Genomic DNA, 20,821 nt, shown 5'->3' on the forward strand with positions numbered 1-20,821 from the left:
ATATTTTATTTCATAGATCAACTTCTTCTGGAAACCAGCCGTACTCTTCCAAATCGACCAAGTGAGCTGGAGACACAGGCACGTTTTCTTCTCTCAACCTATCTGCTTGAAGATATTGCCCTGAATTATCCCGCGGGGAAATCTTACCTGAGCTCAGAAGTACTCGCCACCATGGAAGAGAGGCGATGTTGAGGTACTCCTCTTCATTTGGATCATACCCTCGATTAAGGTCCTGGAATATTACAGAGCAGTGTTTTAAAGAACTACCGACTTGACGTGCATTCCCTGGCTTGCCTAGTAGGTTTGCAATATGTCCTGTTGTTCAGTTAGCAATGGCGCATAGAAAAGAATCTGTCTTTACGTACCATATGTAGTGACTTTCCCTGGTGGGATTTGGTATACTATAGAGTATACGCCGTAATGAAACGCACGGCTTTCATCAGTTAGATTGACCATGAGTAAAGAGACGCGTTTGAGAGATTTAATTGACGCACAAAAATTTCAACTTAATATTTTACGAGATGATTTCTAAACTATCAAACCCACTATTCAAATATTCAACTTGTTCTTCAGTCAATGACAAGTGTTTGACATAAAGTTTGTTGAATAGATCATATGTTGGTTTCAAGACTTTATAGTACTTCACCAAACATGCATACTGGTCCTCTTCTCCAGGCACAGTCTCTAGCTTCTCAAGCACAGTATCGATGTCAACTTCCTCAGGTAAATCAAAGTTGGGGGTGTGCTTCTTGTTATACTCTTGAATAAGCAGCAACACGAGATCATAAAACAGACGTACTTTGTCTTTGAACAACTTCAACTCCATCCGCTTCCGTTTATGCAATTCGTCATAAAGTTTGAATTGGAAAGTAGGCAGCAATGTTAACATATAGATCAACGCATCCTTCCACAAGTTTTCAAAATTGGAAGCAAACACGATATACCAATTAGGATTGTTGCTCATTAGATATTCGAAATCAAAAGTACGAGACACCACAATTGCCACAAGTTCGTTTTGCATCCCTGTTACAAATTCACCAATATTCTGTCTAGTTGTTGCCAACCCTCTAGCTCCTCGTATGAAATTTTGGGTAGCTGGAGGTTGACGGGCCAACTCAGGGTCAGTTTGTAAAACTCTTTGAACTCGATTTGCTCCGGTAAAGAATAACACATAAAAATTAAACAAGACAAGAATCATAATCAAATACTTGATCCAATTCTCTTGCATGTGCTTGTTGGGTCTATAGCCTAAAATGAATAAAGCGACTGCAACTTTAGTTGCAAATGCTAGAAAACGTTTTCCTGCAGACACAACTCGTTCCAATGTGTCATCCTCAAGCTCTTCCCTATCTTCCTCATCCTCATGTTCTGCTGTTTGTGGATTATGTAGAACAACTTTTACTTTTTGCAGTTTGAATACAGAGTCCACTTTGGCAATTCCCGCAGGACTCAATAGCATGTATGGTTGTTGGCCTTCATTGTCAACTATTATACACTGGGACGTGCTTAGTTTGACCATCTCATTTGGGTTTGATGCTGATGACATTTCAAATATCTTTTGTGATAAATCATCTTGATTGACAAGTTTAGCGCTTCCTTGACCATCGGAAATTGATTCATAAGTAGTGCCAGTTAATTTCCATACGCGGTCGTCATCAGCTACAATTTTCATTGGCTCCACTAACGCCATATCAGGGGGTACTGTGTTTCCACTTTCAATCTCTGCGTTTTCAGTTTGCTCATTTTCAATCTCTGTGTTTCCAGTTTGTTCCTCTTCAATATCTTGATTTATTATCGGTAGGAAGTCAAATCTATCATTTGCAGTTATATCATGCCAAAACTCTCGACTTAAAATCCCATTGACAACACTCTTCACTTCAAGAGACAATGGGATTACATTGTTCATTTCTCGGATGGCACCATCAGTAAGATCAAGCGCTACAGCAACGCTAAATTCATCAGTATTATGGTCATTCGAAATCACCCGGTCTTGAAACGACAACACCACCTGTTCAAGAAATGTCCGTGTGACTTGTCGTTCATCTAGCCTCTCAATTATTGCTTGCTTCAACTCTTTCATTGTCGTGTTTGAATTGATTTCGAATAGTGATCGCTCATTCTGAAGGTTCTGTTCAGTGGACCTCAATAGTATATGCATTCTAGTTCGTGGTACTTCACTCATTGCTGCTCTAAAGTGTATTACGTGGTTGATAAAATCCGAAATTTTTATCGTGCGCATTTTTAGATCCGAATCTCTAATACAATCAAAAAGCGCTGCTTTCAATGAAACAGGTATACTTTATTTACACAAATTGTACTCCCTATTGCTATTTACAAAATCTCACACCTTAATGGCATGATACCTCTTACCTCTAAATCCAAATATCTTACTATTCAAATTGATTGTCTCTGTTGGGTTTGAATCAACAATGTCCAATTTCGTACAAGCAAACTTGTTGTCTGATTTCTTCATAAGCAAGTCCATTTCATCGTGTAAGTCATGACGTTTCAACCAATCAATCTCCTTTTGAATGTCCTCATCATGGAAACCGGTAACATAAATCGGACATTTCGACTCCAACAACCCCTTTAATGACTTGTCCCAATGTATATGATCAGCAGTTTGGAAACCAGGATGGAAAAGGAAAAATACATCCAAATATGGGTCAAATGGGAACAAATCACCCATATCATAGAGCTCATTAAAGTATTGAGTGTGGTGATGAATGGTGATTTGGTCATCAAATCTTTCAACCAATGGACGACCATTTGCTGTACCTGTAGGCGCAAATGATCTCGTTTCCTTGTCAAAATACGCTTCAGGCCCAATCAAGTGGATCTCAAACCTGCTCTTGGGAAATATGTACCCAAATTGCTTCCACACATACCCTGGCAACATTGATTCCATTCTAGGACCCAAAATAAATATCCTTATAGGTCTCTCTTTGAAATGAGTCACTCCCTCAACTGCCTTTTGGTATGGCGGGTATAATGAATACCTCAATGCTCCCAAAGATTTGGCTCCTTCAACAGTAACTGGACCCTTTGGCTCCATTTGATATGGCGTAAATTTGTACAAAATAGATGCAATAGTCATTGGATATGTGAGCACTTTAGTAGCCGCGGCCAAATTGAACTCATCATTCATAGGTGGAAAATCTCTGGTGTAAAAGAACGAATCCCAATCACTCATGCTAATCATAAAATCTCTCTCTTGTTCAGCAGGGAATGCAAACTCTTCAAATTTCCTACCAGATCTCAAGTCATGTTCATACAAATTCACTTTTTTCAAAAGTTCATACTTCTTCTTTGCATGATATTCAGTATCATTTTCCCAAGCTTCTTTCGTTGCATGCGTAGGTATTCCCGAATACGGACATACAAAATTGACTGGTTTGTGTGTGACTGGGCAAAGAGCTTTGGCTCTTATAAGCGCAGCATGGGTACGGATATCCTCATAAGGTGACTCGTCCCAATTGTACAATTTTCTTTCGTCTTTTTCTTTGTTGGGATCGTTCATGGATAGCATTTTCCAAAACAATGAAAAGTTCCTTTTGATTGGCACTTGGCTTTGTATGGATCGCCTACACACGTGGCTTATGGAGTACATCATTGATTGAGTGGAGCTATACTATGAGTTACCGAGGGCGTGGCCGTGTTATTGACGGACTGATTAAATGGTATGATTTATAGTGGTCCTAATTAAACATTGGAAATTTTTTTTTTTCCTTTACTCTTCCCAAAGACAAGGTAGCGTTACTAGTAAAACCTACACAAGCTATATAGACCACGGTTCCTCATTCCGTTTAAAAAACTCAAAGTTCCAATCCTCATTTGCGTGTTCAAAGTAGTCCAGGTCAACATTGAAGCTCAATGACTCGTGCTCTAATGCGCCGATCTTGTGAAATTCAACTTTATGGTTATTCTGGGTCCCATCTCGAGCCATTTTGAATAACGCAACATAATTACCAAACAAGTCGTACATTTCAAGCCAATAGATAAATGAGTCGTTCCAGTGAAGTGGTGTGGCTATGTTTTCAGCAATAATGATTGGGGATGGAAATTTCCTGTCCATGGAGTTGATAAATAGTTTACCAAATCTATCCAACAACTCTTGCTCACCAAAATCGTTGGCGTTAATAGCAATTACTCTTGTATTCCAATAAGGAGAATCTCTTTTGTATTCTTGTTTCAAGCTGCCAAGATAGAACCCATCACCAATAGGGTTAATGTGAAACTGATTCAAGTCGACTTTTTCATTTTTAACTTTGGCTACTTGAGTCAGGATAGGTTGATTATACTCAAAAAAGTCATCATATGAAACACTGTCGACTGGTGAGTGTCGATCACCCTGTATTCTTTTACAGGTAATATCTAGTATATTCTCATGAATCAAATTTTTCCGAAACTCCTCAATCTGACAGAGCCCTGGAACATTCACAATCATTTGATACTGACACGTCTTGATTTCTTGAATATGCATAATCCCTGGTCTTCCAAAACTCTGATCGCATTTGTATACTATGTCGATAGTTCTTGGTTCCAAAGTCAAATCACAAATTTCTCCATTTCCCAATGTATGTTTGATAAACTTTTGGGTATTTGTCGAATAATCATCTTCATCGTCGCCAAAAGTACTAAATTCACCTTCAAACATAATGAAGTCTCTTGGGTCTAATTTTACTTTTTGACTACCTTTTTGATTTCTGATTTCCGTTTGTTTGTAAGGTTTGACATTGGGGAATCTACCAAGAACATAAACATGATTGGGCAACTGAGCCTTGTGCTTGCCACTTACAAAATCAATAAGCTCTTCGTGAAATTGCATGATTTTGTCACCAAAGCAATACCCCACTGTCCAGTATCCTGACTGTATATTATACTCAAATGAACAGTTGCCATTATCAAACGTCTCCTGGATGATATCTATAGCAGCTTGTTTTAGTTCAGGAGTTGCTGTGGAATGAGCTGGTTTGGAGACATTTACCTCTTTATCTGCAGGTAAATGGCATAGGTATGGTACAATTTCCTTATTGGAATTTAGTGAAACTACTTGAAACTGACCTAATGGAGATTCCTGTCGTGCTAGTGAATGTGCCACGTCAACTGGTATTCGAGAATTGTCAAATACAATACGATTCTTCAATGCCTGTGTCGACAGTAGTAGAGCAAGTGATATGTCAAAAAGACCAAGTAGTATAATGAGTAGTTGCATTGAAGGATTAGTGGATGATCTAATAGAAAAAGGTGTAATCATGTGAATAAAACTTGCAAATTGTTAGCGCTTTTAATTTCAGAAACGAATCCACACCATTAGATACTCAAGACAAAAGGACATCACTCGTCACATAGAGTACCACATAGACTCGGATTAGCTCGGCTAGACCAAATCAAGCAAGTACCTCACCCCGCGATCAACAAAGAGCACATATAATGTCAGGAAGTTTCCTGAATACACCAGCGCCAGAATCCAATACATTACCAGGCCTTTCTACGCCTCAATTAAACGGATCTGCACCCAGCTCATCAAGACAACCCCTGAGCTCGATATCCACGTCGGGGAAGAAAACTACAGCTTTTGATATAGCTCATGAGATAGAACGTGAACTTGCGAAAGCTACACAGTTACTAGATAAAAATGATAAGGAGATCAATACAAAGATTGATGATACATTGAGAAGAGTGGCGGCTTTGCAAGGGAAAGATAAATGAAGTGTGAAGGGCTCTGGTTGAGGTATATCGTTTTTTTTTTAATAGTGTTTTTGTTGGTGTATAGTTTGAAGAAATGAGAAAAAATTTAGATCTACTAAGTTGCACCAACTCATCATTCAATGGCAGTAAAGAGATCAAAGAACCAGATACGTAGAGAGAGGTTGAAGAAGAGGAAACTTGAAGAGCAGCAAGGAAAAGGGGAGAGTGACAAAGATGACAACTCATCCGTACTGGAGAAGACAGAGTCTCATGCAAAGAGTTCAATACCAGATATTAAGATCGATGAAAATGACCCACTTCTACAACAATATGGATCTGTTTTGGAAAAGTTCAACCCTGTTCCCAAAGACGAAGAAACACAGTTAGTTCAAGTACTGAATGGAGAGACACATAGTGATGATGAAGGAGATGACACAAGTGAAGGTGATGAAGATGACCAAGCACAAAGTTCCACCACATTATCGAGACGACAATTACGGCTACGAAACAAAGTGCCCCTATCATCACTCAAGATGTCAACACATCGACCAGAAATTGTTGAACCAACCGATGCCGATGCTCCAGATCCATACTTGCTAGTGCAAATAAAATCACAACCCAATATCATTCCCGTGCCATCGCATTGGAGTTCAAAGAGAGATTACCTTTCATCTAAACGAGGCATAGAAAGGCCGCCATTCCAACTACCCAAATTCATTCGAGATACAGGAATAGAGGAAATGCGACTGACCAACCCCGCTGACGACGATCGTACTTTAAAGCAACAACAACGTGAACGAGTTCAAGTGAAACTAGGTCGACTAGATATGGATTATGAAAAGCTTTATCGAGCATTTTTTCAGAACCAAACCAAGCCACGATTATCTTCATTTGGTGAGTTGTACGAAGAAGGTAAGGAATTGGTTGATGAGTTGACAAATGAGGCTAAGAGTTATAAACCAGGTGTGGTTTCCAAAAGCTTGAGAAAGGCGTTGGGGATGAATGAACACGATTTTAGTATTGCGCCTGCGTGGATTATTATTATGAAGGATATTGGTAAGCCCCCATCGTATCAGGATTTGATTATACCTGGTGTTGATGAGGAGTATAATAATGGTGGGTATAGAGATAAGCATGCGGATGGGGATGTGAAGATTGAGCATTGGGGACGCATTAGAACTGTGGTGGAGTCTGAGAGTGAAGATGAAGATGAAGAGGATGAGGAAGAAGATGAGGAAGAGGAGGAAGAAGAAGAAGAAGAGGAAGAGGGTGATCATGATGATGAAGGTGGGAACGATGATGCTGCAAAAGAACCTACTCCCGATGACAGTGACAGCGATAGTGAAACCAATTCAGATAACAAACTGTCACTACGAGATGTCATATCTCAGATGTTTGATAAGGAAAAGCCCACACTGTCTGATGCTCCCGAAAGCTAATCTCAAGGTTTATAACGTTGATAGTATTCTTTTAATGTACACGTAAATTGTATGTAATGCTACAAAAGGAATAAAAAGCTATGCTAAATGAAATGAAAAGAATAAAACTGTTTTTTCCAGTCCCTAAAAGTTGATGGCTGGTTTCTCATCCTTTACTTTATCTATTTTAGCTCCAAATGCAGCAACACACTTGGCCATGGTTGGTGAAGATCTCGATATGACATCAGTGAAGTAGAAGTTTGTAATTGGATTCTTCAATGGTTCGCCAATAGCTTTAGCCTTTTTATTCTTGTTGACCAAATCAAGGAACCCAATTTGAGCAATTTCAGAAGAAACTGGTTCAATAACATCATGTCTTACTAAATGTGGAGCAATTTCTCCCAATCTCATCCTTACTGAAACAAGATCGTCGTATGGTAATTTAGCGTCCAAGTATTCCGACAAGGCTCTAATAATCTTCCAGTCTTCACGGGCAACTCCTGGTGGATTAGTTGCAGCTCTGGTAATTTGAGTTCTTCCTTCAGTGTTGACATAAGTGGCCGATTTTTCAGTGTATGCGGAACCTGGCAAGATGACATCGGCGAATGAAGCTCCAACATCACCATGGTGTCCTTGGTAAACAACAAAGGCATCCTTTGGAATTTCTGCGTTGGAGATTTCATCAGCGCCTAATAAATAAATGAATTTTGGTGGGGTGGTTGTTGATGATAAATCTTGGAATCCAATATCCAATGCAGCTGCTCTTGAAGCTTCACGATGTAACAAGTTGACACCATTCCATTCGGCAGTGTTAAAGTTTTTATGTTTTGATGCAAATTCACCAACAGTGTTGTAAATAGCTTGAGCATCTTTGGAGTCAGCAACACCAGAACCAACAATGATCAATGGTCTCGAAGCTTTAGACAATTTTTGACCAAATTCACCATCGAGCGCCTTTTTAAGATCGTTGGCATTGTCACCCAACTTGGTAACGTCAAAAGTAGAGTCAAAGTCTTGACCAACTGAAGCAATTTCCAATCCTGATCTTAACCATACTTTTCTTATTCTTGTGTTTAATGTAGCTGCTTCAAATCTTGGGTTTGTTCCAACCAAAAGGATTTGGTCAGCATCTTCTATTCCATCAATGGTTGAGTTGAAGATATAGTTTGATCTAACGTCCAAACCGTGAGCATCAACAGCTTGCGGTACATCAGTAGTGACATTTTCAGAACCCAACTTGTTAACCAAGTCTTTCAATGCAACTAATGATTCAGCATCGACTAAAGCACCAGCAACAGCCTTCAATTCACCATTTTGTGGTTTAATTTTGGAGTAGGCAGCAGCAATAGTTGACAATGCTTCATCCCAAGTGGAAGTTTCGAATTTATCACCGTTTCTAATCAATGGAGTAGTTAAACGTTGGGTCTTTAAACCATCACAAGCAAATCTGGTCTTGTCAGAGATCCATTCTTCATTAACATCATCGTTTAATCTTGGCAAAACTCTCATAACTTCAATACCTCTGCAATCAACTCTAACATTTGATCCCACGGCATCCAAAACATCAATAGTTTCAGTTCTCTTCAATTCCCATGGTCTTGCTCTGAAAGCATATGGTTTTGAAGTTAAAGCACCAACAGGACATAAATCAATGATATTACCAGACATTTCCGAATTGATATTTCTTTCAATGTAGGTACCAATTTGCATATCGTTACCTCTTCCTGAAGTACCAAATTCAGGTGCACCAGCAACATCATTCATAAAACGGACACATCTAGTACAGTGAATACATCTATTCATGGAAGTTTTGACCAATGGACCAATGGCTTTATTTTCAACAGCTCTTTTACCAACCAATTCCTTAAATCTACCACGATCAGATCCATATCTTTGAGATTGTTCTTGCAAATCACATTCACCACCTTGGTCACAAATAGGACAATCCAAAGGATGGTTTTCCAACAACATTTCAGTAACACCTTCTCTTGCCTTTTTAATTCTTTCTGAATCAGTATGAACAACCATACCATTTTGTACAGGCATAGCACAAGATGCAATCAATTTTGGCATTCTTTCAACATCAACCAAGCACATACGACAGTTACCAGCGATGGCCAATTTGTCGTGGTAACAATAACGTGGGATTTGAACACCAGCTAATTGTGCTGCTTGGATAATTGAGGCTCCTGCTTCAACTGAAACTTTTCTGCCGTCAACAGTGACTTCGACATCTGCTAGTCTCCTTGAAGAAGCAGAAATGTAACGTTTCGATGATCTGAGTATGTGAGACCTTACTGAAAGCATTTTTTTGGGGAATATGGAATATGTGTAGTTTTATAGATGAGTTGAAATGGTGATTGTCTCTATAAAGAAAGATTGATTAGTGATTAGTGTTGGGAAATGGATGTATGATATGTTATGTATAAGTGTAATGGAGTCTATCTAGACTATAATGGAATAGTATATAGATTTATGTCTGTTGATAAAACTTTTTCAATTTTAAAGGTCTATTGGTTGTTTTTTTTTTTTGTATGAAGTGTGAAGTGTATTATGTAATGTGCGTAGTAATAAATTTTTACTTCATTTTGATTCGCTACAAGAAGTAGCGCTACCATACAAGTATCAGAGGATACAACTAAAGACATTCCAAGGTTAAGACAACTCCTACTACACGATCTCAATTAAGAGTACTGAATCTACAGAATAGCTTCTTTAGTTCCACTTTCAATCAACTTACTCTATCTTCCTTGTTCAGCTCCACCACCACCAGCAAGCATAAAAATAAGCAATGGAGGAACAATATACATCCAATTCTTTTGTATCCATGACCTATCATCAACTGGTACCTCAACTTCTTCTTCAATCTCTCTTGTCACTTCAACTCCATTAGCATCAATCTCGGTAATGACTTTCTTTTGCTTCACTTTTTCAACAACTTGACCTCCATTACCACCATTCTTTTGCTCTTCTCTTTGCTTCTTCATTGAGTCTGGATTCAAGTTTGGCTGTGCTGCAATAATCTGTTTCCGTCTCTTTACTTGTGGCTTGTCCAATTTATCATCAAATGATAACGATAATCTCAGTATATCACCATCACCATCAAGATATAGATTAAAAATGGCATGATTCAAGTTTTGCAAGTTGGTCTGATAGCTGAAGCATTCATTATTGTGGACATCTTTAGTACCTATACAGTATGCTTGATCTGGTTGTAGATCTACATCCATAAGGTAGACGGCTTCATTTTCAATAAATCCAATAGGGTCACTTGCAGCTTGATCAATGGGTTTTATGAACAAGTTTATTCTCTTTGATGATGCGAGTGTAGCTATAAATGCAATGAGTGCAAGTTGTATTATTGAATTCATAGCGGTAGCACTTGTTTGAAAGCTCGTGTAAATCTGAAACTGAAACAGGAGATCTCAACTTTTTTGTTTTACCGCATTTGTTGACGCGTTTTTCCAGATCAGGGAAGACAGAGCATACATGAATCGACTAGTTTACAGAACATACAGTTCAAGTCCATTACTTGAAGATGTGGGTCAGTATTTGAAACATTGCAAGCTTCAGGACATCAATCCTCGCTCAACTGTTTTCCGAGGGACGCTATACGAATTTCATGTCAAGAATCTACTTGAAACAAAATTGCATGCCAAAAATATGATCAGATGTGGTGGAGCGTATGATAACGGGATAGATATCATAGGCCAGTGGGATCTTTTGCCATTTTACAAAGAGTCATTAAATTTGAATAGCACTGTGCAGCAGAAGGTATATTCATCCTCGCTTCTTCACCATGTTTCAGAATCGCCAACTTTGAAGAAACCGGTCATCTCATTACTGGATGATATTCAATTAGTGGTTCAGTGCAAGAATACTAAGAAGCGGTTGGGAGCTTCAGAAGTACGACAATTGTCAGGAGTTTTGGAGTACCACAAGTTTCACAAGAAAAAGACGGTGATGATGATGGTTAGTCCATATCCACTTACAATACAAGGAATAGCCCAGTTGAACAAAGCATCATATCCAATGATAAACCTAGTGGTATCACCATTGAAGAATAACGTTGACGTGTACGATTATGAAAGTTGGGGTGGTGGAGGGTTGGTGTCTGCTTATATGAATCTTACAGCTACAAAGGTCCTTAGTGGGTTAAGAATGGAGCAGCAGCTACAAAAGATTTTAAACTGAGCCACTCTCGTGGTATAAGGATATGTATTATAAAACAGACTAAATAAAAGAAACAGTTTTTTTTAAAAAGAAGTTAAGGGGATTTCATCAAAATCTATCTTGCGGTGTATGGTGGAGGACCATAGATCGTTTGGAGATTGGTTCTTGTGGTGATGATGTTATAATGGGTGGCAACGGTGGTCATTGTAGTTGGTGCAAACACAACCGAAGTCAACACGTTTGTTAATGTGGTGGTTGTTTGTGAAGTTGGTAAAGAAGGTGATGTTGAGGAAGTTGATGTTGTTGAAAGCGTCGTGCTTTGCTGCTGGGTATCAGATGAAGTTTCAAACAGAGAATCTTCATGGGTATTTGTGTCGGATTGGTGGGATGTGGAGGTGGTGGAATCGGTAGTTGCGACATCGGCGTTGTGAACGGTTGAAAGAACTGTTGCGGAGGAGACAAGGGATGAACTGGAAGAACTGGAAGAACTGGAAGAGCTGGATGAGCTGGATGAGCTGGATGAGCTGGATGAGCTGGATGAGCTGGATGAGCTGGATGAGCTGGATGAGCTGGATGAGCTGGATGAGCTGGATGAGCTGGTGGTGCTGGTGGTGCTGGTGGTGCTGGTGGTGCTTGTGGTATCACTAGTATATGTTGTTGATGTGGTGGTTACAGTCGTGGTTGTGGTGGTAGTAGTACTATCCGATGACGAGACAGCAGCAGCTTGAAATTCATCATTTCCCAACAACCGTTTCATATTTTCAACAAAGTTCCCATTTCCATCAGTGTTATCCCAAGCGGCTGAAACATCCCACATTGAAATACCTCCAAAATATTCACTTGACTTGATATCACTAGTCAAGTAATCCTCAATCAAATCTGGTGGATTATAACCGGAACCAGCTGCTCCAATACTTCCTGGAACACCAACAAACAACTTTACATTTGAATTTGGACTGGTATTTTCAGCATAATCTAACCAAGTGTCCCAATTGAACCAGCTTGTTCCCAAGTTACAATAATTGTTGTAAAATTGGATAAAAACAAAATCAATAAAACTTTCTTGCAACAAGTTACCAACAGATGCATCGGGATAAGGACATTGAGGAGCAGCACCAAGATAATACTTTTTAGATGAATCAGTGGCGAAAATTGTTCTCAATTCATCAGCCATGGCAGAATAACCAGTACTGATGTGATTTTCAATATCGAAATCAAACCCATCAAGAATAGCACTACCAAAAGGTCTATCTGAAGCTGATAAAGCATCGGAATTTCCAAACAAGTCCCAGACTGTATGGGCAAACTCTTTAGCTTGATCATCAGATGTGAAACCATAAGAGCCAGAAGCACCACCTAAAGAAAGCAAGATGATCTTACCTTTAGATTGACAGTATTGGATATCAGCAGCAATATTATCACATTTCAATATGCCATCGGGTGTATAAGTGCCTTCACAAGCATTGGCGAAATTCAATTGGACTGGGTTGGGGAAAACATGCATAAATGATAAGATCACAATATCAACAGCATCGGAATCACAATAGTAGGATAATCGTTGTTGGTTCCCACCAGAGTTTTGTCCCCAATAAACAGCAACGTTGGAGTTACTAGTGGGGTCAAATGCAAAAACAGTAGTTGCGAGTGTTGCAATGATTGAAGTGAAATAAAATAGATTCAACATGAAAAAAAAGTTAAAAGGGGGGGTATCAAAGGGTATCTGTTGTTGCTTTTTTGTATTTTTGTATTTATTTGAAGGAATGAATCTTACCACCTATTGATATCAATATTGGAAAAGGGGTGAGTGGGTATAAAGTGCAAATTGGAGCTGGTGTTTATTCAACAATGGGATATTTAGTTCACGTTAATTGATTGAAACTAAAAGAAAAGGAATTGCAGAAAATTTTTCAACTTGTCCTCCTCGAGATGATGGTCTTTTTCACTGGTATTTAAATGAAATGTTTGAACAGATTACTCTTGTCTTCAAAATCGGGTTCCATTTGTAACCCGAAACTAAGAAACCACACCATTTAATACAAAATCTGAGAATAATAAAGAATACAAAAAACAGAAATGTACGCCTCATCTTACGTAACTCATCTAATTTACGCATAGCAATCTGTAAAAAGTAATATAGCGTTTCAATTCTGTGTAAGATTCGGGTAACGTACACTGCTTTATTATTTTTCTCTAAATTCTTATTCTTTCGCAGCTAAAATAAGATGTCTCGGTTTCCTAATTTATCCCAATTGGGAACAATTACAGACCAAATTGGAAATATGTTTACAATTATTAAGAAATAGCGTAGCTATTGTTGTTATTATTATAATTGAGGTTATACAAAACAATGAACGTGTCAGTGGGATGGTTATTATTCTATAATTTTTTCTCTCGCTTATTTGTATATGGTTTTACCGTTACATGCATGATGTCAAAAAAAATATTTGTGTTTTTTTCCTGCGGTGGTGGTTCCAATTTGGTGTTGTTGCACCAGCCATTTGAATTGCGCAAGAAAAAAAAGAAAAAAAAAAAGAAGACATAGAGGGAATGAAAGTAACGCGACGGAAGTTGCTGACAGCCGAAAGAGATGATGGAAGCCAAGGCAATTGGTGAGTCTGGGAGTCCCTTAACAGTCCGAGCTTGAAGGAGACGAAATTTTGTTAGTGAGTGCGTGTTTTTCTCTTACTTAAAAGGGAAGCTCGATTAAAACTGTACTGACTCAAGTTAGGCCGTACATAAAGAGTATTACTAAGCCGGAGTGGAGACCTCACGCCACGCACACGTTCGTTCACAAAAGAAGGGAAGCTGTAAAGAAGCTTAACATGTTTACATTCTTTTTTTTTCGCAACCAAAATTTTTTTGTGATTCTTTTTTTTCGGCCTCAATTTGGACGAGATTTCGCTTGTTTGGTAGATATCAACCAGCACAAACATTCTTAAGGGAAGAAAAACATAATGAAACGTTTTTAGAGTTGCTGTTTTGTGGAAAGGTTGAAGTGGAGTGTAACCAGTGCATTATGTAGAAGAAGCAGTATTACGAAACAAATTGACGAGTACAATGGGGACTTTTTTTTTTGTTTTCTGTTTCTTCGCTGAGGTTTTACGAAATGGATGACAAACTCCGGAATAATGGCTTTTATGAGGAGCTCTTGGTTTGAGTAATGTAATTACATTGTTTACTTCATTGTCTGGCTAGCTATTGCGACCAGTACTCTTTTCGAAAGCGTACTCAATTGTTGTTTCGAAAACACAGTAAGTCCTTCTCAAAAGCAGAGTAGTTGAAAGTAAGGAACGAGGTGTTACGTCCTCTAACTACTCTGAAAAGATTCCATGTTTGAGCTATGTGCTCGATGCGTATGTAAATTTGAGTTTAACAACTCTCTTTAGAAATTGCGCAAATCCTTGCACAAAAATCTGCATAACACAGAAACTAATCTCTCAAAACCACCACTGCATCAAAGGATCTCACGTGGTGCATCGACATGGCTGGCTTAGTTTATAGTTTATTCTTCTCTGCTAATAGAATAGTCACTGAGCGATGCTTTCGAAAGTAATACGGTTTCGCATAAAGAATAACCATACGATAAGAGGCAAATACAGTTCTCTAAAGAATTTGCTTGAGTTTACTTGGCTAACTAACTTGCACTTTCAAATGAGTATTATGATTCCGTAAATGTGTAGTGCTGACCAAATCCTTGAATACTGAGTTTTAAACTACTTACCTAGAATCATTGGATTAACAGCACGAAGAGAAGTGCCAGAAGCTAACAGAACTCTTCGAGATGACTCTGGGTATCTTCTCGTGCATTCTAGGAACAGACAGCTGTGATTGCTACTTGTTCAAGGTAAAGATTCTTTACTTGTGTCACGTGCGGAACTTTTTGAGTAGGTGAGAGACGCGTACAATGTGCTAGATCTTTACTTTTTAAGAAGCGGTCTTGTTGATACTTGATACACTGAACACAGAAGATAAGCGGATAGCGGCTCAATCAACTCGGTAACTCTGAGAAGCACAACGTCGACACAATTGATTCGTCTAAGATATCAATGTGAATTTTCAAGCCTCTTGCCTCTTTCTTGGAGTAATCAGACCCCTCGGAGTCCCGAGAATTTTCATATGTCGGCAACGGGGTTTGTAAAACAAAGAAAACACGGGAATAATTCATTTTCTTTTTAAAAGGAGTCAAATCTCAATTGAGCGAAATTGTAAACAAACTTCGCCGAAATTATACACGAGTGAAGGAAGAAAAAAAAAAAACTGAAATTTTAGAGGACAGAAAACAAAACAAAAAAATAGATTTCGCAAATAAAAAGACAATAAGGACAGTTTTTACACGTGGAATTGTCGTAAGGAAGTCTTATGGTTAATTGCTTTAACTAATCCATGGCACGACTTTTTATATCTAGATGGTTCAAACTACAGAGTGCAATTGACAAATTTCTCCAAGAGGAGATTTCATTCAGGTTCCGCTTAGATACAAATTATCAGTCATTGATTTTGTTTCTAGAATCTTACATTTCCAAGCTATTTTAAGCCAGAATATTAAAATCCAATTGCATAGGGTGTTTCCCCCTATTTTTCCTATTTCCGTTATGCGTATACACTTGTTTCTATTTTTTTTGTTGGGGCTTTAGTTTTTTTGTTTACACATCCATACTGCAATATCGCTGAAAACCCGCCGAAATTCCAGCGAATCAAAATTTACACAAAAAAAAAAAAAAAAGAATTATCGAGTGGGGAAAAAAAAAAAGACAATAAATTTTCACAGTAGTCCCCTAATTTCTTACGCTATTTGGAAAGGAATAGCTGTGTTTTAGTTGTAGGTGTAGGCGGTGGGTTTTGAGCCAGACACGTGTGTAGAAAGGTTAAAAAGATCTGGTTCAATAGTACTAGAAGAAATGAAGCTTTATGGTTTCGTTTCAGTCGTGTAATATAGGAGAATTGCAAAGAATGCATTGTTGGATTTGTATTTGTATTTGTTATGGTTATTTTTTTTTTTTTCATATGCGTAAAACGTGTGTTTGAAAAATTATTCTCCATTTCGGCGAAATTTCGTTGAATAGAAAAAGTATAAATAGGCGTTGAAAATCCCTCAAATCTTTAAATATCTTTCCCTCTCTTTTCTTCTTCTTCTTCTTCTCTATCAAAACAAAAAGCTTACTTCTTTTAATCCAGTATGTCCACTTCAATTGATTTCAAATCTTCAAAATCCGTCACCAAGGATAATCACCTCTACACCAAATTCACTTATGAAAATTCATTGGTTGAAAAAGATGGTCAAGGCAAATTTGTCGTTACTCCAACATCAACCGACTACGACTTCAAATTGGACTTGAAAGTCCCCAAAGTTGGTTTATTATTAGTTGGATTGGGTGGAAACAATGGTACTACATTGATGGCTTCCATCTTGGCCAACAAGCACAATATCTCATTTGAAAATAAGGAGAAAGTTGTTAAACCAAACTATTATGGATCAGTTACTCAAAGTTCAACCATCAAGATTGGTGTTGATGCTGAAGGAAATGACGTTTATGCTCCATTCAATTCTATTGTTCCGTTTGTTAATCCTAATGATTTGGTTGTTGATGGATGGGATATTTCTGGTTTGGAATTGGACAAGGCAATGAAGAGAGCTAAGGTGTTGGATGTTACTTTACAAAAGCAATTGGTTCCTCATTTACAAGGTAAGAAACCAATGGAGTCTATTTACTATCCTGATTTTATTGCTGCTAATCAAGGTGATAGAGCTGATAATGTTTTCAATAAAGTTAATGGAGAAATCAAGACTGATGATAAATGGAAAGATGTTGAAAAAATTAGAAAAGATATTAGGGATTTCAAACAAAAGAATGGATTAGATAAGGTTATTGTCTTGTGGACAGCAAATACTGAAAGATATGCTGATGTGTTGCCTAAAGTCAATGATACTGCTGATAACTTGCTTGCTTCGATTAAATCTAGTCATGAAGAAATTGCTCCATCAACCATTTTTGCCGTGGCTTCAATTTTGGAAAATGTTCCATATATCAATGGATCTCCACAAAATACATTTGTTCCTGGTGTTATTGAATTGGCTGAAAAACACAATTCATTCATTGGTGGTGATGATTTCAAGTCGGGTCAAACTAAAATCAAGTCAGTGTTGGCTCAATTTTTAGTTGATGCTGGTATCAAACCACTTTCAATTGCTTCTTATAATCATTTGGGAAATAATGATGGATACAATTTATCAGCACCAAAGCAATTTAGATCCAAGGAAATCTCGAAACAATCAGTTGTTGATGATATGATTGAAAGTAATGAGATTTTGTACAATAAGGAAACTGGTGATAAAGTTGATCATTGTATCGTTATTAAATACCTCCCAGCTGTCGGTGATTCTAAAGTAGCCATGGATGAATACTATTCCGAATTGATGCTTGGTGGCCACAACAAGATTTCCATCCACAATGTATGTGAAGATTCCCTCTTGGCAACTCCATTGATTATCGACTTGGTTATTGTGACTGAGTTTTTATCTAGAGTTCAATACAAGAAACTGCAAGAAGGAGAGGACAAGTACCATGATTTCTATGCTGTGTTGACGTTGTTGAGTTATTGGTTGAAGGCTCCATTGTCTAGACCTGGGTTCAAGACTATTAATGGGTTGAATAAGCAGAGACAAGCTTTGGAGAACTTGTTGAGGTTGTTGGTTGGATTGCCAATTAATAATGAGTTGAGATTTGAAGAGAGATTAGTTTAGAGGAGGGAGCTTGTTAGTGTTGTAGAGAGTGTGTAATTTCCTTGCTTAATAGTAAATAATATAAAGTAATATTGATTATGATCTCGTAGCTTAGTGGTACAGGTGTGAAGTTGATGATCCTCGGGAAGGCGTACTGAAGGTCTATGAAAAAAAAAAAAATGAGAATGTTTTTTAAGCCGAGGAACAACTAGTTTTTGTTTTGAATTTACGAGATATATAATTTTGTGAACAAAAGTGTTGATGTAGATGTTGATGGATGAAACCGGAACAACAACAAAATAGGACAGACAGACGCAAATTTACTTAAATTTAGAAGAAGATTAAGGTACAACTACTTAAAGTGGTAATAAGGTTATCTTGAAACACGATTATGGTTCAAGAGGGTTTTACCAGAATAGGAAAGTTTTTGGATTAAAGGGAAATCTTTTTTTAGGTTATATTGCGTCTTATATTGTGTTGTGTTTTTTTTTTTCCGAAGAGATCTTTTTGAAGCCGTGAGTGGCATTTATTCGTTCTTGTTTTATACCGAGGTCTCATATATACTTTGATTATGTGTATTTAGTAATAATGTCAATATAGTGGGTTTATACCGAGCTATATATGTTATGAAGGGTAATTTTTTTCTGTGTGATACTTTTCTTCTTTCTTTGTACCTGAGTAGTAGCGCAATAACTATTCATCCCCCATCAAATGTCGTTGCAATAGTTTTTCAAAACAAAGAGATTACAGATGTGCTTTGAGGTTTTTATAGTTTTTTAGAGGGTACACTGCTCTTTAGAGTGGAGTGTATGTTATATTTTTGGGTTGCAAAAGGGACCCGTATAGTAAAAATAGGCATAATAACACAGGAGAGATGCGCTTTTCTTTCTGTTTAAGCCGCATTGTGTGTCTAATATGCATTTTTTTTGAGACGATATATTCCTGTATATAAACATTTTTACCCAACAAAACTTTACATGCAGGATTGTTATACAAAAAGAAGGAGAGTAGATTACACAAAAAGTAAGATTTAAAATCTATTTTTTACGCGAACAACAAAAAGAAAAAAAAAATAATATAAGCTGTATAGTTAAACACCCCCATCTACCCCTCAATTGGAACCACACGACAGATAGACAGATAGACGAAAGTTGCTTTTGATAAGAATAGGAGTGTCAGAAGAAAAAGTGTGAGTGTGATCTGTATATGGTATTTATATCCGATCAAAGCAATTGAAGGTTGTTGCACTGATAAGAATACAAGAAAAGATCAGAGAGAGAGAGAGAGAGAGAGAAAGAAATTTTGATGATTCAACCGCCACAGCCTCCTACCTCTTACCTCTTATGTTTTCACTCTCAATAACTAGAGTGTTATCTGTAGTCTTTAAAGTAAAGGAGCTGATTTGTTTTTTTATTTTTGAATGACCAAGGTTCGATATATTTTGGTAATTTTGTCTTGGAAAACAGCAAAATTGTTAACCTACACACACACCTATAAGCAGGCAAAGTGAAAAGCCTCTGATTAGTTAAAATGAGAGTTGTGAGTGTGCATATATCCACCATCTACTATAACTCTCTACTCATAGAGAGTAGAGTCTATCGATTACTGTCTTTTTTGGTGGCAAATACCATAATACATTTTGTATATGATGTCATCTTTGTGTAAGTTGTTTAACTCAACAAAAATTATACATTACACAAAACACTAACATTTGTGGCTATTGGTTGTTTTTATATATATATATAACGGAGATAAAAAAAAAAAAAAAAAATAAAAATAAAAATTAAATATTCATATCAGTCAAGAACATTAACAGACACAACAGACAGACATCAAATAGACGTCAAACAGACAGACAATTATGTTATAAGTAGTAAGTTTTAACTGTATTTATTTACCAGTGATGGGAGTAGAGGTCATCAATTTTACGCCACCATGACCCACCAAAAGAAACTGCCTGCCTACCTACCAATTTAACAATTCCTTTATGTTATGTGTATATGCATTAAATCCTATAGTACATAATGTATACTGTGTTAAAACCTTTCATTACTTTTTCCCATAAACGGAATACGGAAAAGAATTTAAAGTTACATATACATATATACTCCACCTCCACCCTTGCACCCAACTCCTACGTATGAAATTAAAGGTTCAAGATCTGCCTCGACTTAAGGTTCAATCACTTTCACTCATACGCATACTTTCATATGCTTTTCCATTTGTATTATTTATTTTGTGGTGTTTTATATATATATATATATATATATATATTATTTTATTTTTTATTTTTGTCATCGTCTTTCTCCCTTCTCCACTTTATAATTTCTGATTAGAGTGTGTGTCACACGCATACACAATTATTAGGTATATATATATATATATAACATCCCCAAAAAATACACTTTTTACATTCTCTCTTTCCTTTACTTTACTTCAAGTACAACAACAAACTTATAAATAACAACAAAGCTATTACGCAACATAACTTGTTACAGACAGAATCCCACGTTAAAGTAACCTTTTGACGTATTTTGCCACAAATAAACACACCACACACCAGTTTTATTTAAGAGACTACTACTACTACTATCCCTACCAATCTGTTGTTTTAATTTGTCTTTGACAGCAAAATAGGAGAAATCACACAAATAGAAAAAAAAAAAACAACACACTTCTTACATCTTTTCCTCAATTTTAAATTTTTGCTCAAAATTTCTCAATTTTTAGAGCAATCACAACAACAACAACAACAACAACAACAACAACAACAACAACCTAGATCTTTTTTCCTTTTCAAACAGAAGAGATTATTACA

General features: G+C 37.2%; 11 protein-coding genes across 11 annotated transcripts; 4 read left to right on the forward strand and 7 right to left on the reverse strand. All coding sequences in view use genetic code 12, as the record gives it.

Annotated features, from left to right (window-relative positions):
* Nucleotides 1-10: 10 nt before the first annotated feature.
* Nucleotides 11-456, reverse strand: I9W82_002720 (uncharacterized protein; the record flags this gene model as incomplete). Its single annotated transcript, XM_067691607.1, has 2 exons — nucleotides 11-294; nucleotides 366-456. The coding sequence occupies 2 exons, from the start codon at nucleotides 454-456 to the stop codon at nucleotides 11-13; spliced, it is 375 nt and encodes a 124-aa protein (XP_067549955.1).
* A 58-nt stretch (nucleotides 457-514) lies between these two features.
* Nucleotides 515-2,182, reverse strand: FGR34 (Fgr34p; the record flags this gene model as incomplete). Its single annotated transcript, XM_067691608.1, has 1 exon — nucleotides 515-2,182. The coding sequence occupies one exon, from the start codon at nucleotides 2,180-2,182 to the stop codon at nucleotides 515-517; it is 1,668 nt and encodes a 555-aa protein (XP_067549956.1).
* Nucleotides 2,183-2,341: 159 nt separating this feature from the next.
* On the reverse strand, nucleotides 2,342-3,520 carry MSS51 (Mss51p; the record flags this gene model as incomplete). Its single annotated transcript, XM_067691609.1, has 1 exon — nucleotides 2,342-3,520. The coding sequence occupies one exon, from the start codon at nucleotides 3,518-3,520 to the stop codon at nucleotides 2,342-2,344; it is 1,179 nt and encodes a 392-aa protein (XP_067549957.1).
* Nucleotides 3,521-3,778: 258 nt separating this feature from the next.
* On the reverse strand, nucleotides 3,779-5,215 carry I9W82_002723 (uncharacterized protein; the record flags this gene model as incomplete). The annotated part of the gene is made up of 1 exon (XM_067691610.1): nucleotides 3,779-5,215. One exon carries the CDS (start codon nucleotides 5,213-5,215, stop codon nucleotides 3,779-3,781), a length of 1,437 nt encoding a protein of 478 aa, XP_067549958.1.
* A 218-nt stretch (nucleotides 5,216-5,433) lies between these two features.
* I9W82_002724 (uncharacterized protein) lies at nucleotides 5,434-5,712 on the forward strand (the record flags this gene model as incomplete). Its single annotated transcript, XM_067691611.1, has 1 exon — nucleotides 5,434-5,712. One exon carries the CDS (start codon nucleotides 5,434-5,436, stop codon nucleotides 5,710-5,712), a length of 279 nt encoding a protein of 92 aa, XP_067549959.1.
* A 119-nt stretch (nucleotides 5,713-5,831) lies between these two features.
* Nucleotides 5,832-7,130, forward strand: I9W82_002725 (U2 snRNP complex subunit; the record flags this gene model as incomplete). Its single annotated transcript, XM_067691612.1, has 1 exon — nucleotides 5,832-7,130. The coding sequence occupies one exon, from the start codon at nucleotides 5,832-5,834 to the stop codon at nucleotides 7,128-7,130; it is 1,299 nt and encodes a 432-aa protein (XP_067549960.1).
* Nucleotides 7,131-7,253: 123 nt separating this feature from the next.
* I9W82_002726 (uncharacterized protein) lies at nucleotides 7,254-9,416 on the reverse strand (the record flags this gene model as incomplete). The annotated part of the gene is made up of 1 exon (XM_067691613.1): nucleotides 7,254-9,416. One exon carries the CDS (start codon nucleotides 9,414-9,416, stop codon nucleotides 7,254-7,256), a length of 2,163 nt encoding a protein of 720 aa, XP_067549961.1.
* Nucleotides 9,417-9,850: 434 nt separating this feature from the next.
* I9W82_002727 (uncharacterized protein) lies at nucleotides 9,851-10,480 on the reverse strand (the record flags this gene model as incomplete). Its single annotated transcript, XM_067691614.1, has 1 exon — nucleotides 9,851-10,480. The coding sequence occupies one exon, from the start codon at nucleotides 10,478-10,480 to the stop codon at nucleotides 9,851-9,853; it is 630 nt and encodes a 209-aa protein (XP_067549962.1).
* A 118-nt stretch (nucleotides 10,481-10,598) lies between these two features.
* On the forward strand, nucleotides 10,599-11,303 carry I9W82_002728 (uncharacterized protein; the record flags this gene model as incomplete). Its single annotated transcript, XM_067691615.1, has 1 exon — nucleotides 10,599-11,303. The coding sequence occupies one exon, from the start codon at nucleotides 10,599-10,601 to the stop codon at nucleotides 11,301-11,303; it is 705 nt and encodes a 234-aa protein (XP_067549963.1).
* Nucleotides 11,304-11,397: 94 nt separating this feature from the next.
* On the reverse strand, nucleotides 11,398-12,966 carry CHT3 (Cht3p; the record flags this gene model as incomplete). The annotated part of the gene is made up of 1 exon (XM_067691616.1): nucleotides 11,398-12,966. One exon carries the CDS (start codon nucleotides 12,964-12,966, stop codon nucleotides 11,398-11,400), a length of 1,569 nt encoding a protein of 522 aa, XP_067549964.1.
* A 3,492-nt stretch (nucleotides 12,967-16,458) lies between these two features.
* On the forward strand, nucleotides 16,459-18,024 carry INO1 (inositol-3-phosphate synthase; the record flags this gene model as incomplete). The annotated part of the gene is made up of 1 exon (XM_067691618.1): nucleotides 16,459-18,024. The coding sequence occupies one exon, from the start codon at nucleotides 16,459-16,461 to the stop codon at nucleotides 18,022-18,024; it is 1,566 nt and encodes a 521-aa protein (XP_067549965.1).
* Between the last annotated feature and the right edge of the window lie 2,797 nt (nucleotides 18,025-20,821).

The sequence above is a fragment of the Candida metapsilosis genome (genome assembly GCF_017655625.1).
Source record: "Candida metapsilosis strain BP57 chromosome Unknown scaffold2, whole genome shotgun sequence".
In the NCBI taxonomy this organism is placed as follows: Eukaryota; Fungi; Ascomycota; class Pichiomycetes; order Serinales; family Debaryomycetaceae; genus Lodderomyces; species Lodderomyces metapsilosis.